This window comes from Rhipicephalus microplus, chromosome 5 (genome assembly GCF_043290135.1).
Source record: "Rhipicephalus microplus isolate Deutch F79 chromosome 5, USDA_Rmic, whole genome shotgun sequence".
Classification (NCBI taxonomy): domain Eukaryota; kingdom Metazoa; phylum Arthropoda; class Arachnida; order Ixodida; family Ixodidae; genus Rhipicephalus; species Rhipicephalus microplus.
The window spans coordinates 1,454,311-1,467,277 of record NC_134704.1 but is presented as its reverse complement, the minus strand read 5'-3'; the positions used below and the strand labels follow the sequence as shown (position 1 = coordinate 1,467,277).

Here is a 12,967-nt window from a genome sequence, read left to right as displayed (position 1 = left end):
CTGCGGAGTACCTCAAGGCCCAATACTAGGACCACTATTATTTTTAATATAAATTAATAATATAACCAACCTACCAGGTTCTCATGACATGATCATGTATGCTGATGATACAAATATATTTTTTACAGTAAAATCTCTTGTACAAGCAGAGGCTATGATAAATGAGTACTTAGGTAACCTGCAATCATGGCTAAAATCCAACATGTTTTCTTTAAATTTATCGAAAACCAGCTTTATTATTTTTAGGCTGATTAATACTGCAGACTTCTCCAAGATCAACATCCAGTTTGGATACGTAAAAATACATGAGGTTGAGCCCATAAAATTTCTCGTTGTCTGGTTTCACCAGAACCTTTCCTGGAACACTCGTCTCCATATTAGCATCTGAAATAAGCAAAAGTGTTAGCTGTCTCTACAAGGTGACTAGTCTTGTACCCGAATGGGTGAGACTACAGATGTATTAGGCGCTTCTATATTCTAAACTAACTCATTGTATTCTGGCCTGGGGAACAACTACGACTACTAACAGAAACTACGAGTACTTCAAAAGAGAGCTTTGCGGTGCATTCATGGTTAGTGCGGCAGTCCCCAGGATCTTCCCACTTCGCCATAATTTCGTCACTATGCTTTGCATATAGTGAATCAAGTTATTTTTTTGTCTGCTGCAGCATAATAAATTCAATTATTTACATACTCAAAGCAGTACTTTGACTAATGATACACACCATCTTTGAAAACAAAGCCTGTGGGTCCCTAAAATGCGTGCTAACTATGTCAAACAAAAATGAACTAATCAGGTGACTGTGGCTGTGAATAAAATGCCTACAAATGTTAATTTTGATGTTCCAATGAAAATATTTAAAAAGGAAGCAAAGAAATATTTACTCGACTCTGGTCTCTGTTAGGTATAACATTTTCACTGCTATATGCTTAAGAACAGTGTATTTTGTTGTACTTGCAAGTGTAGTTGATTTAAATATCTATTATGTCATGTATGTAGTTATAATGTTTTGTTAACTGTTGCCAGACTGTAAAATGGAGCCGAGGCCTTTGTCAGGCACCCCAGCCTTTAGCCCCAGCTTCCTCTTTTGTATGAAAGAAAAATAAACTTCACTTTTGTTCATGCATTTTATCTATCTTACCCTGCTAAAACTCCTGAAGGAGTTGCAGTCTCAATAAATAAGTAAATAAATGTGTATTGGGTATCGCGCTTACATAAGAATGAAAAGAATTTAGGCTCTCGCGAATATTTCAATTGCTTTGAATATTCAAATGGATAACACAGCATTTGAATTCACTTCAAATCAAATTTAGTATATTGAAAAGTTCAAAGTATTTGAACCGAACAGACAGACGTATATTAGTCCACGGGTAATTAATTCTTTGTGAAAGTGGTTTCCCTGCAATAGAAGGGTACACTCAGGAGAAACTCAAACTGCCGAAAAGCCCCACTTCAAGGTTATGGAGAAATGCTACTAAAAGACACATTTAAAGATGATAGCCTTTCTTGGGGACTTTCGACGCAAAAATTTTGGTCTGTCTATCTGTACATTTGTCTGTTTGTCCACTCTTACCAGTGTTGGGCACTTGAAACGGCCGACCGCATCCGCAGTGACCACCAATGTTGCTCAAGGTAGAGCGTTCATGCTTGTGCAATCGTCAATTAAAAAGCAATTATTTCGCATGTCTGGGGCACCATAACAACGCGCATATATTCTGCATATGCATCTCTTACTCGAAAATGCATACATAAGTAATTTTAGGGACCGTAGCGCTTATCACGCAGTGCTTACCATGCAACGCTTGCATGGAACGGGGAGTGTTTCCAACGCTTTGCAAAGAAGAGATGGTGATGGCATCTACCCATCACCTCGCGTTCTACACCTTATCACCTCTGAGACGGGTGCGCACAGCCACGCGCTTTGTTTTCCAAAATAAATTGCCAGATGGCGCTCATGTCTCACGTGTGACGTGACTTTATGCGCTCGTTCGCCTCCGCTGCACGCTCGAGGCACTCTAACGCAGCGCCTCTGGAATACCATTCACTGATTTTCTTGCGCAGAACATCAAATAAATGTTTTGTTCACTCTCTCTACATGCAAGACTATTGTCTTTCGACGACATTTGCAGATTACATGCAGATACCGGGCCATTATTTTTAATATTCATCCTAAAGCAATGGAACTTGAGCTGTTAAGAGAACTTTTTTATTTAAAATATATGATTAGTTTTCTAGCAAGTTGCATACCTTTAGTTCTGTAACATGACGAAGTGAAAACTTAAGGCCTTTTGCTTCCCTCTTTCCATCACTAAACTTCCATAATTTTTTACCATTGATAGTTTATAATGTTTCAAATAAAATGTAGAATTGAGAAAACTAATTAGAATGTCCATACAAAATATTGCCACAGGCATGGAATCAGATGGGGCTATGCCAATGCCTGTATGTGCCATAGTGAGAAAAAAGATTTTATGAAACTACTCCATTATTGGCATTTCCCCCACAGTGTGTATGAGCCACAAGAAAAGGTCAACAAGAACAAAAACAAGAAGTGAGTCCTGGCTAACTAGGCTTGGTTCTGGTGAATTGGCTAAAAATCAAGTTCTAGTAGCGCTTCTTTTTTACGTTCTTTCAGTTTTCTTGCCAAACTTTGAAACCTTCAACTAAGGCTGATGTCTAAGAACTGCCCTGGCAGGGGTTTTTTCCCTAGGTCGGCATCTCTCCCATCCCATCACCTGCCTTTGAATTTTTTCTCACGCAGTGGAGTCCTTGGTACGTTCCAGCAGAGACTTAATAAATCTGAGCAACCCTCAGGCTATTCAGGAATCTCTTTATGCTGCTACTCTGTTATACCAGACAAGAACAGATGCTAGACATTTCGGTCGAGGAGGTATTGTATGCAGGTCACTGACCAGGCCTACGTTGCTGATTTACTCAGATGCACCGCTATCGCGAAAACTCCGGTGGGTGAATTCATTCCTGCTCACCTCGCTTACACCTAGGGAATTGTAAGAGGTGTCGATGCAAGTCTAACTCCGCAGCAAACACAAGAGAAGTTATTGACAGACGGCGTTATTCTAGTCTACAACTGTACTAGACTAGTTGACAATACCCGGGTGCCTACTGAGTCAGTTATTGCCACTTTTGCAGGTACTACATGCTGTTCAGAGATTAAGGTATGGCCACTGGTATTTAGAGTGGATAAACTGGCACCGCCTCCACTTCAGTGACATAACTGCTGTAGATTTGGTCACATTGTAGGTGAATTCAAATCAGGCCCACGCTGCTGCAAATGCGGGAAAACTATGCCCAAAAAGATTGCATCTCTCAAGATAAGCGATGTTGCCTGTGTGGTGGGGATCACGCTACTGATTATCCTAACTGTACAGCTCGTGCCCAAGAAATACAGATTCTGGAAGTAATAGATAAACAGCGATGTTCTAGGAGAGAAGCGGCAATCACTCTGAAATAAAGAGCATTTGGGTATGCAGGAGTTGATGCTAAACAAAATGCAATACCAGTGCAATCACTCACTGCAATTATTGAAACAGCTGTGCAAAAGGCAGTAGCGAAGCCAATGGCCCACCTATTAGCGAACCTGGGGGATAATGTTTCACAGGCTATCTTGGAAAAAATATATTTCGTTATTCAGTCTGCTGGTCAGGGCGCTGCATCATTTTTGAATCCGGAACCAACACAGTGTACCAATGAGGAAAGACAACGGATGCCCAACTACTAGTGTGAAATTGCATCAACGAGCTCATCTTTCAACACTGTTTCTGAAAACCGGCCCATCCACGATATATAAATGACAGACACAGAACATACTGTCAGGGTTTAAAAGATTGCAATGTCGTCCGTTAGCAAGGACTTATTCTCTTTTGCTCAGTCTGAATCAAAGAAAAGTCAGACAAAAACTATTCTGAAAGAAAGTATACTAGAGAACGTAATTTCGACTGCTGCATTTTCTTCCCCATAGGGTCACTGAAAGTGCTTCAGTGGAAGTTCAGCTCCATTCTTTCAGCTTCTGTAAGCTTATTTTGTCTTGTAAATTCATTATCTCTGGATATAATCTTACTACAAGAAACTTCGTTGACTAAAGAAAAAAGTAGTCATTTATCGTCTTATGAGTGTTTTCGATTGGACCGACCTCCTAAAGGTGGAGGTGTAATCACGTTAATTTCAGATAAAATATGCCATAAGACGAAAAGTATCTTTCAAGTTATTGATCCAGACAGTGAAATTTTACCGTAGAGCTAGTACTTCCGAATGTTTTCCGATATATTACAAACACTTATTTTCCTTACAGTGTTCAGTGCACTAGCCATCTTGACAGGGCTCTTAAATTTTTGCGAGCACAATATCTTGATTGTTAAGACGTCAATTCGCATCCCTGTGATAACCAGCTGTGGAACTGGTCATTAGACAAAAGCATCTCTTGCAAAAACTCTGGATATTGTACATTCGCGAGAGGTCTAACCTGCTCTACAATCGATCTAACATTCTCTAGCAGCAGTCTCTCTGTATCTTCGTGGTCGGCCATTGATAGTGCCACCAATAGTCTTCCTGTAATTTATGATATTGTCTGTCTAGTGACATTGACTGCTGAAAAAAACTAACTTTTATAAGCTACAGCATATTCAATGATAACTTGGTATCAACAATTACTTTATTATTCAATGCTACTGATAAACAACAATCAAAGAAAATTTGTGGTGTTTTAGAAACTTCTACAAAAAAGTCGGAATTTATTGTTCAATCAAAGCAAAATCATTCATTCAATACTTGGTGGAACGCAGATTGTTCATGAGGGTATAAAAGAAAGAAAGCAGCCTGTAAAAGCTTACTACATAACCAGGGTTCAAAAAACTGGAGTGACTATAAATTCTACCGACCCATATTCAAGCACACAGTAACTTAAGCAAAAGATGCGTACAACACTAAGCATCATGATTTTCTATCGAAAACCAAAATAACAGCGCACTTTTCAAACTTTTCCGTAGTAGAAAAGTCTTTCATAGTCCAAACATAAATTCATCAGTCTTATCTGACAAAGATATCAAGCAAATGCTAAACGATATAGCAAATGGTCCAGAAAATAGATTCTGATCTCTCCTATCACTTTACATCAAATGCAAAACCCAGAGTGATGATTTCTGTGAGATATAATGACTGAGCTGGCCTGGTTAAGTAAGGAATTCCAAATTCAGCACTACGTGGTGATGCAATAACTACAAAAATGCTAAAGTCCTTTTCGATGAGGCTCCTTATATTTTATCAACTATAGTTAACCATTCTATAAAATGCTCATGTATTCCTTTTGGTTAGAAAACTGCTAAAATATTGCCAGTTCTTAAAAACAACTACGTAGGATACACCCTGGATAATATTAGATTCATTGTGTTAACTTCTAATCTGGTTAAATTAATAGAAAGAATTATTTATACTCATCTCATTAAATTAGTAGACAACAAAAAATCTTGAGCCCCTTCTAAATCGGTTTTAGACCTGGATGCTCTATTTGGCACGCCCATATGAATTAGAGAGCGGAATCAAATTATCGTGCCGTAACAGACAAATAGCAGCCCTGGTAACATTGAATATCTCAAAAGCCTACGATAGTGCAGAACATAAAAAAATATTATTGAATCAATTAAACATCATGACATTTCTAACTACCTATGTGGTTTAGTGAGTTTTTAAATGGAAAGATATTCTATTGCTCACTAAAAGGTCATTCCCCAAATAGGCATTCACTTTCATGAGGAGTTCCTCAGCGAGCAGTTACTTCGCCTCTTCTTTTTAATACATTACAAAGTGAAATTTCCAGCCATGATGGAGTATACACATATGTATATGCAGATGACGTAGCCTTTTTTGCTTCAGATACTGATATACAGTCATTGTATACTCGCTTACAATCGTATTTGTGTGCCAGTGAAAGTTGATTAACGGCTATTCATTTATGTCTCAATGTTAAAAAAAAGTCCAATTATAGTTTTCCCGTTGGATAACCCAGTTACTATCAGACTAATTTGCAACCTGCAGAATATACCACAAGTGGAAAGGATAAAATATTTGGGAGCAATTTACGATAACAACCTCCTGTGGAATACTCACATTGAATACATAGCCAAGAAAAGAGTATGGGTGCTAGGAGTCCTACGAAGGCTATGCAACAGTAGATCAGAGATGTGTAGAGACTCACTAATTATGATATTGCCACCTGCTTGAAGTAGTGAATGGTATGCCGAGGCGAAGGCTCAGACTAATAAATAAAGAAGTGCCAACGTGACCACGCTCTGGCGAGCAAGCCTAAGCGGCTTGCTTGGTAAAAGCCCTGTTGCTCAGACTTCATAAACCTTCTCTACACCCCTGGATTGACGTGAGAATTGGTGGAGGTGCGGGGTAGCCTCTCACGAATGTTTTATACCCCTCCTGAAAGGTGGTTCAAACATTCCCATGTTCTTCGGCATAAGCAAGAGTTCTTTTAACTGAGTTTCTCTATACTACGTATTTCTTGAGTGAGCCTGAGCAGCTCAACTTTTTTTGCCGACCCATAAAAATACTAAATATTTGTTCGGACACTTTTTGTAATAGATGAAGAAAACTTTAAGCAATGCAACGTTGTGACAAAGATAAGTAAGACTTCTTATTTTAATCATCAACTTACATGGCTTTACATGACTATCGATGGAACTTCTGACACCATGAAGGTGGTTTTCTTTGAAACTTTAGTGTATAGAGTTTACACGTGAGTTGTATATGCAATCCCATATCATGCAAATACCACTGAATTGACCTCATATACAGGGTCTCTTCCATACTTTTCCTGAAATTACGGGTCACAAGGCATCTACAGACATGATGAACAGGAACAAACATCTTTAAGGTATTTTGGCACAGTACCGTAATTACTCGAATCTAACGCGCACCTTTTTTCCGGTTAAGCGAGTTCATAAATCGCATGCGCGTTAGAATCGAGTACGAACAAAAAAATTACGGTCAATCTATTGCCATCGGCAAATCCAAAATGGCCGCCCCCTACGTGCGTCGGCATGACGCGTCGTCCATTTCTGCCTATGTGTTTCCCATGTGCGGCACTTCGTACGTGTGCTGAGGAGTTCGTCATCTAGTAGTGCACTAGCATCAACGGCGTGGAAGGGCCGACTCCAAAAACTCAAGTGCACCACAATGCCGCTTTTAAAAGAAAAGTCATCGCGTGTGCAGAAACGGACGGAAATCGGGCCGCATCGCGGTCGTTCGGAGTTCCCGAAATGTGCGTGCGGGACCGGCGGAAACAAAAGCAGAAGATTGTCGACAGCAAAGCTTCACGCAAAGGCTTCAGTGGACCACAGCAGGGTCGGTTTCCGCAAATTAAAGAGCTGCTCGGCGAGTATGTGCTTGAGCAGCAAGCGGCACAGCGGCCCGTGACGACAGAACTGCTCCAAGTGCGGGCTATGCAATTAGTCTTAGAAAAAGGTCTAATGCGGAGCCAGTTTAAAGTGAGCAGGTGCTGGCTAACTAACTTTATGAAGAGGAAAGGCTTTTCCCTCCGAAGGGGAAGATGCATATGCGAAAAGTTTTGCGGAGGAGTACGATGAAAAGCTTCACAGTTTTCAGAGGTTCGTCCTAAACTTGCGGCGCAACAACGGCTACCTGCTTGGGCAAATCAGGAATGCCGATCAGAAGCCTCTTTACTTCGACATGCCTGGCACCACAACCGTCGAGAAGAAGGGGGTGAAGCAAGTTCGCGTGCTAACATCGGTCCATGGTAAAACTACAGTGACGGCAATGCTCTGTTACACGTCAGATGGGCACAAGCCTTGCCTGCCCATACCTCATATTTAAATGGAAGACGTTCCCGAAAGGAGTCGTTTTTTTGAGTGGTGTGATCGTGCGGGCCAGCGAGAAAAATGGGTGCGCGTTGCAATCGATGTCTTACGTTTTTTTTTTTTTTCACGGTGGAAATCGGGTGCGCGTTACAATCGAGGGCGCGGTAGAATAGAGTAAATACGGTAAACTGGAGCATTGCAGCACCATGGCCTGAATTACGATTTAAATGATCCTGCACTGGTTTGTTAGGTACTTACTATTCAATTCCGTGTTGCACATTCAAAAAATTTTAACATACATTTTGAACATTTTTGTGATATATGTGTGATATAATATTAATGTTAGGTCTAGTGTGACCACTTAAAATTTGCATCTTGTTCGTGTGAACAGATGTGGCTTTATTTGAAGCGAATTTCTGTGGCCCTGAAAACTGTACTGCACAGACCTCTGTTGGTAATTCCCTAGCTTGAACAAGTGGCTATGGGCGTGCTTACCTCCAAGGAAAGCTTCTTCTTTGTCCTTTCTCTGTAGAAGTTGCTGAGGGGTTTTTCCTCAAATGGTGAAACAGGCGTGCTCGCTGCCTTGGCACATCCAGCATGCTTATCAATACACGCCTCTTTCCTGCACAAGAAAATCTTACACATCAGTATGGATTCTAACACGATTTGTTACTTTATTATGAAAGACCAAATCTGAAGCAGTATCAAAAATAAGGCTTACATTTAGAAAAAAAAAATATGTACAAACTATTTACCATCCCCTAAATCATGCAGAATGAATATGAGCACTGCTATTTCAATAAAAGAAGTATATTGGACCACCACACTCAGCAAACAATGAAAAAGTCCACATTAGCATTTGCCATGCCGGTCTAATCCTTGGATAGACTGATGATTCAAATGTGGATCAGCCAAGCTGGCGACCTTAGGCGTGGAGGAAAAAAAAAAAGAAAAAACTGGCACACAGTTTTCTTTCATTTTTTTAGGGCTGCACAAATGTTATACAGCACTCCAAATGATTGTTAGTAACTTTTTTAAATGTCAGCAATCATACTAGAACTATGCTGCATATGCACGCACGAGTAATTGAACAAACTGTACTGTGTCACATGACTGATGCTAACAGCCCCTTCCAAATATGCTTTTCTGCAGGCCACCGTTGTACTGCAACAAAGGTAGCCGATAGCGACATTTTGTACGAGTTAGAATAAGGACAAAAAATTTTCGAAATGCTACAATGTCCCCCCCCCCCCAATTTTTTTCCAACAGAGTTAGGTTTAAAGCACAGCTCCTTAGCTCACTTGCAAAGCATATTTGACTGGGTAAAGTAACAGCAGCACATTTTCATTAGCCCAGCGATAGCACTGCATATCTGATTGATTGATATGTGGAGTTAAACGTCCCGAAACCACCATATGATTATGAGAGACACTGTTGTAGAGGGCTCCGGAAATTTCTACCACCTGGGGTTTTTAACGTGGAACTATATTTGAGCACACGGGCCTACAGCATTTTCGCCTCCATCAGAAAGGCAGCCATGTCATGATGTTTATCTCGGGAGCGCTTGCGAAGGATGGATTTGAGAGAGAGACGCGGGAGAGACATGCGTGTGGGAAAACAACCCCACTTTATCGCATCAAGCAAAATGGCAAACAGTAAACTGAAACTACTAAAAGAAACAAATATGTACGCAATAATTGGCCATACAAGAAAATCATAACTAACTGTCATCCAAAACAAGTGTGGTGTTGCGGTTCCAGTTCCGGTTTTAGAACCGGTTCTCTGGCCCCCAGGGGGCATTGTACATATGTATATAAAAGCATGCTTGTGTACCTAAAGAGAGTTCCTGCTTGGCTACCGGCTGCTGCGTACCTTGTGTCAACCGGCGCTTCAGCGCCGCGCCCTGTGTTCTTCGTGTGGCGCGTCCGCCACACGATACTACATTTTGGCGATGAGGATTTTCTGTTTACGTGTATCAGACGTCAAGGTGGGCATCCAGCCTTCTTCCTTGTGCTGTCGACTTAGCACTCGTACAAGCTGTCCCACCACTACTGTATTTCTTGCATCCAACTCTACTTTTCTACACTTTCCATGCCAGTCCGGTCATGAGGCCTAGCGACGTGCGTGTCTCCCTGAACTGTCTTCTCACCAATCTCTTCGGCAAGCATGAACGCGGCTATCCGTCCGCCTACGTTTCTTCAGGGCCCCGGTATATCACCTATTCCATGGAGGCAGTGGTGTCCTGTATTACAGGTTTACATCGATACCGCTGCCACAGACACCATGCCGGAGCACAAGAAGGCGCTGCTCTTGAAAGCCTTAGGCGTCGAGGGACACAGCACCTACCTGCGTGCGCCAAAGATGAGCAGCAGCCGGGAGCCTACCGACCAACTAAGGAGACGACACCGAATGTGTACGGCGCAGACCTTGCACTGCTTAATGAAATATTTGACCCTCACCTGGACGCAGCGTGTCTGCGCGCTCACTTCGAAGCCCTGCGTCATGGCTCAGACCAGTCAGCGGTAGAATTCATTCAGGAATTGGGCCGAGTAGCCAAGCTTTGTGAATTCGGCGTAGCGAGCGATATTCTCGCTTACGACGAGATCGTATCTGGCATCGCGTCGCCTCACCTCCAAAGAACTTTTTTCAAGATGGGCAAGGACTTGACCCAACAGAAGGCATTGCTACAGTTATTGGGACTAAATGTCGACGCAGTGTCGTCGCGTCCAATTCAAGATGGCGGTTCAGCTCGCCGAGCGATGCAAGATGCCAGGCCAAATGGCAGCCATCCTCCCCAAGCTTCGGTGCAAGATGGCGCCGGCAGAAATTCTTTTTTTGTGCACCTCCTCGACCTTCGCTGCTGTGGACACCTCCTCTCCAGCTTCCCCGCCGGCTCGTACGGGTGCCTGTTACCACTGGAGACTGACGCGGCATTAGGCCAACTGCACTGCTTGCCCTGCCAGGAGTCGGACGTGTTCGTGGTGCGGACATAGTGAACACTTTGCGCGGGTCTGCCGCACTACTACAGAGTCGACCGGTCATCAAGGCACATTGAGGCTGACCAATACAGTTACTATCCTACAAGTGGCTACGACGATTCCGGCACAGACTGAGAGTGTGCTCACTGGGGCTGCACCTATTGGCGTCCCAGCTGATCGTGCTCTTGATGTGCCTGCTCCTGCTGTGTTGCCTGCAGTTGGGCATACCCGCACTATACATGCTTCGACTGGGGGTACTTCTACTGCAAGGATCGCTGTTCCGGTCGTGCCCGCTGCTGATGACCATACCTTACCAACTTCCGTCTCATCTGTCCATACTTCGCTTGTGCCTGCGACTCCCATTCTGCCTGCTGCTACTACTACTCTGGCTGTACTTCTTCCGACTGATGATGATTTCTGGAATACTGTTTGTTTGCTGTCCTCCGGAGATGCACTGCACCTGCCGAGCATGACAGTCGAGATTCCAGAGTCAGTTCCGATTCAGCATGTGGCGAAGGTGCTTCCGCTGGTCGCATCTGCGCCGGTTCATTCCCATTCCTGTTTTGTGCACAGCACCTGTGTCGGTGACGCCGAGCCATGTTCCGTCAAAGCTTTGTTTTATGTTTGTTCCAGCCCCTACTGTGCCAAAAGTACACTGGAAGGACAGCACATGGGCAAACTTTTTTGTACCACTAGACTGCTGTGGGCGGCAACAGTGCCTGTCGTTGAAATGGCACCACTACAGACATCAGCGCCTTTGTGAGGGTGCTGACACCCCCTTGTAAAGTTGTCTGCGCTGTGTGGTGCACGTGTCTTGCCCCCAGGCCGTATTTCGGGTGACGACTGCCGGGCGATAGATGGCATTGTGTTCACGTTGAGTACCACTGTTGGTAGAGTGGTAGCGCCAGCGGCGACCCCTGGCGGAAGCGAGCCTTGGTGGCGGGCAAGAGTCTCTTCTGCACATGGCAGCTGCCGCGAACGGTTGTCGCTTGCGGTGGGTCTGCCGTGGATGGCACCGCGGGCCGCCTGCGTGGGCCCACATGGTGAGTCAAGCGATGCCGCTTTGGGTGTGTTAGTGTGTTTGTCCTGTTGTGTGTTTATCGTGTTAGTGTGTCATGATGTCCTATATTAATTACGATTGATGTAACGATTCGGCAGACGATATCGTCGTTGTAAGTTAGTTAAATAAATGCATGTTGTTTGGTTTGTACCGACCGCGTCTGCTGTGTCCGTTCACTCCAAGAGTGTGGCGAGGCGCTCGCCTTGTCGAGACCCCACACTGGCTACCCAACGTGGAGACCTTGAAGTATCGGACAACAGTTCTTGCGGTTCGGTACAAGCTTTTGTTAGCACACGGGTAGAATAGGCCTAGGGGGACTTCTTTGCTAGCGTTGGTGGTGTGCTTTGTTGAGAGCTAGGAGAACGGTATTTGTGACGTGTTTTAATTTGTTGGCAGGTTGAGTTTTTATTTTTTTTCTTCTCGCAAGTGGGTTTTTTATTGTTAGTTTTTTAAAAACGTTGTTGCATTAGGACGAGAGCCATGCGGTCTGCATCCTGGAGTGAGCAAGGCCTAGAGCACATGGTTTGCAGGCCAAGCTCGAAGCAAGTGAGTACGGAAGCCTCGTGAGTGGCCCGATTTTCTGTAAATAGGTTCTCCTGTCTCTTTGGGCTTAGGGAGCCGGGTGTCATTGCTGACTTGTATTGCGGCTCGACGCCGGGGCGTCGTGACACCGCACGGGGCGGTGGATGCCGATCGCTCGGTAAGCTGCTGTGTGCGGGGAGCGATAGGGCTACCTCACAGAGTGGACGTCTCCTCTCGGCTGCTTCTTCTGCACCTAGGATGGGTGCTGGGTGGATTCCGGTTGTTGCCGAGCGACTCATTAGGCCTAAGGCTCTGCCCAGCCGCCTGTCACACGTGGCACAGCTATGTCGATCGTGGCGTTGAGGTATTGCGCTCTGCTTCCCTCAGTTTTTTTATCTTGTGATGCACGAGTTAGGAAGAGTGATTTTTGTTTTATTTTGATGGGCGTCTCGGCCGCCGCCGATGTATTAGCTAGCTGTACTGACCATCATACCACGTGGCTCAAAAGCGCGAAGCTTCCTTCCCTAAGCCCTGCTCCATTGTTTCGAGTTTTTTTTTTTGTTGATGTATT

General features: G+C 43.8%; 2 protein-coding genes and 1 long non-coding RNA gene across 8 annotated transcripts in view; 2 read left to right on the top strand and 1 right to left on the bottom strand.

The window, feature by feature from the left end:
- The window catches only part of LOC119174040 (intermembrane lipid transfer protein VPS13A), a 1,344,268-nt gene that overhangs the window by 708,440 nt on the left and 622,861 nt on the right, over window positions 1–12,967 (bottom strand). For all 6 annotated transcript variants that reach the window (XM_075894208.1, XM_075894209.1, XM_075894213.1 and 3 more), the window contains one exon: window positions 8,332–8,458. In XM_075894208.1, coding sequence (XP_075750323.1) covers window positions 8,332–8,458 — 127 coding nt within the window. The remainder of the gene's footprint in view (window positions 1–8,331; window positions 8,459–12,967) is intronic.
- LOC142817156 (uncharacterized) overlaps window positions 1–12,967 on the top strand; it is a 63,979-nt gene that overhangs the window by 50,164 nt on the left and 848 nt on the right. The window lies entirely within an intron of this gene.
- On the top strand, window positions 8,467–12,964 carry LOC142817155 (uncharacterized). Its single transcript, XM_075894219.1, has 2 exons — window positions 8,467–12,420; window positions 12,489–12,964. Exon 1 carries the CDS (start codon window positions 9,942–9,944, stop codon window positions 10,827–10,829), a length of 888 nt encoding a protein of 295 aa, XP_075750334.1. The 5' UTR covers window positions 8,467–9,941; the 3' UTR covers window positions 10,830–12,420; window positions 12,489–12,964.

Bases quoted from the DNA above. Each gene is read 5' to 3' on its own strand.
- LOC142817155 (XM_075894219.1), top strand. From the start codon at position 9,942: ATGAGGCCTAGCGACGTGCGTGTCTCCCTGAACTGTCTTCTCACCAAT.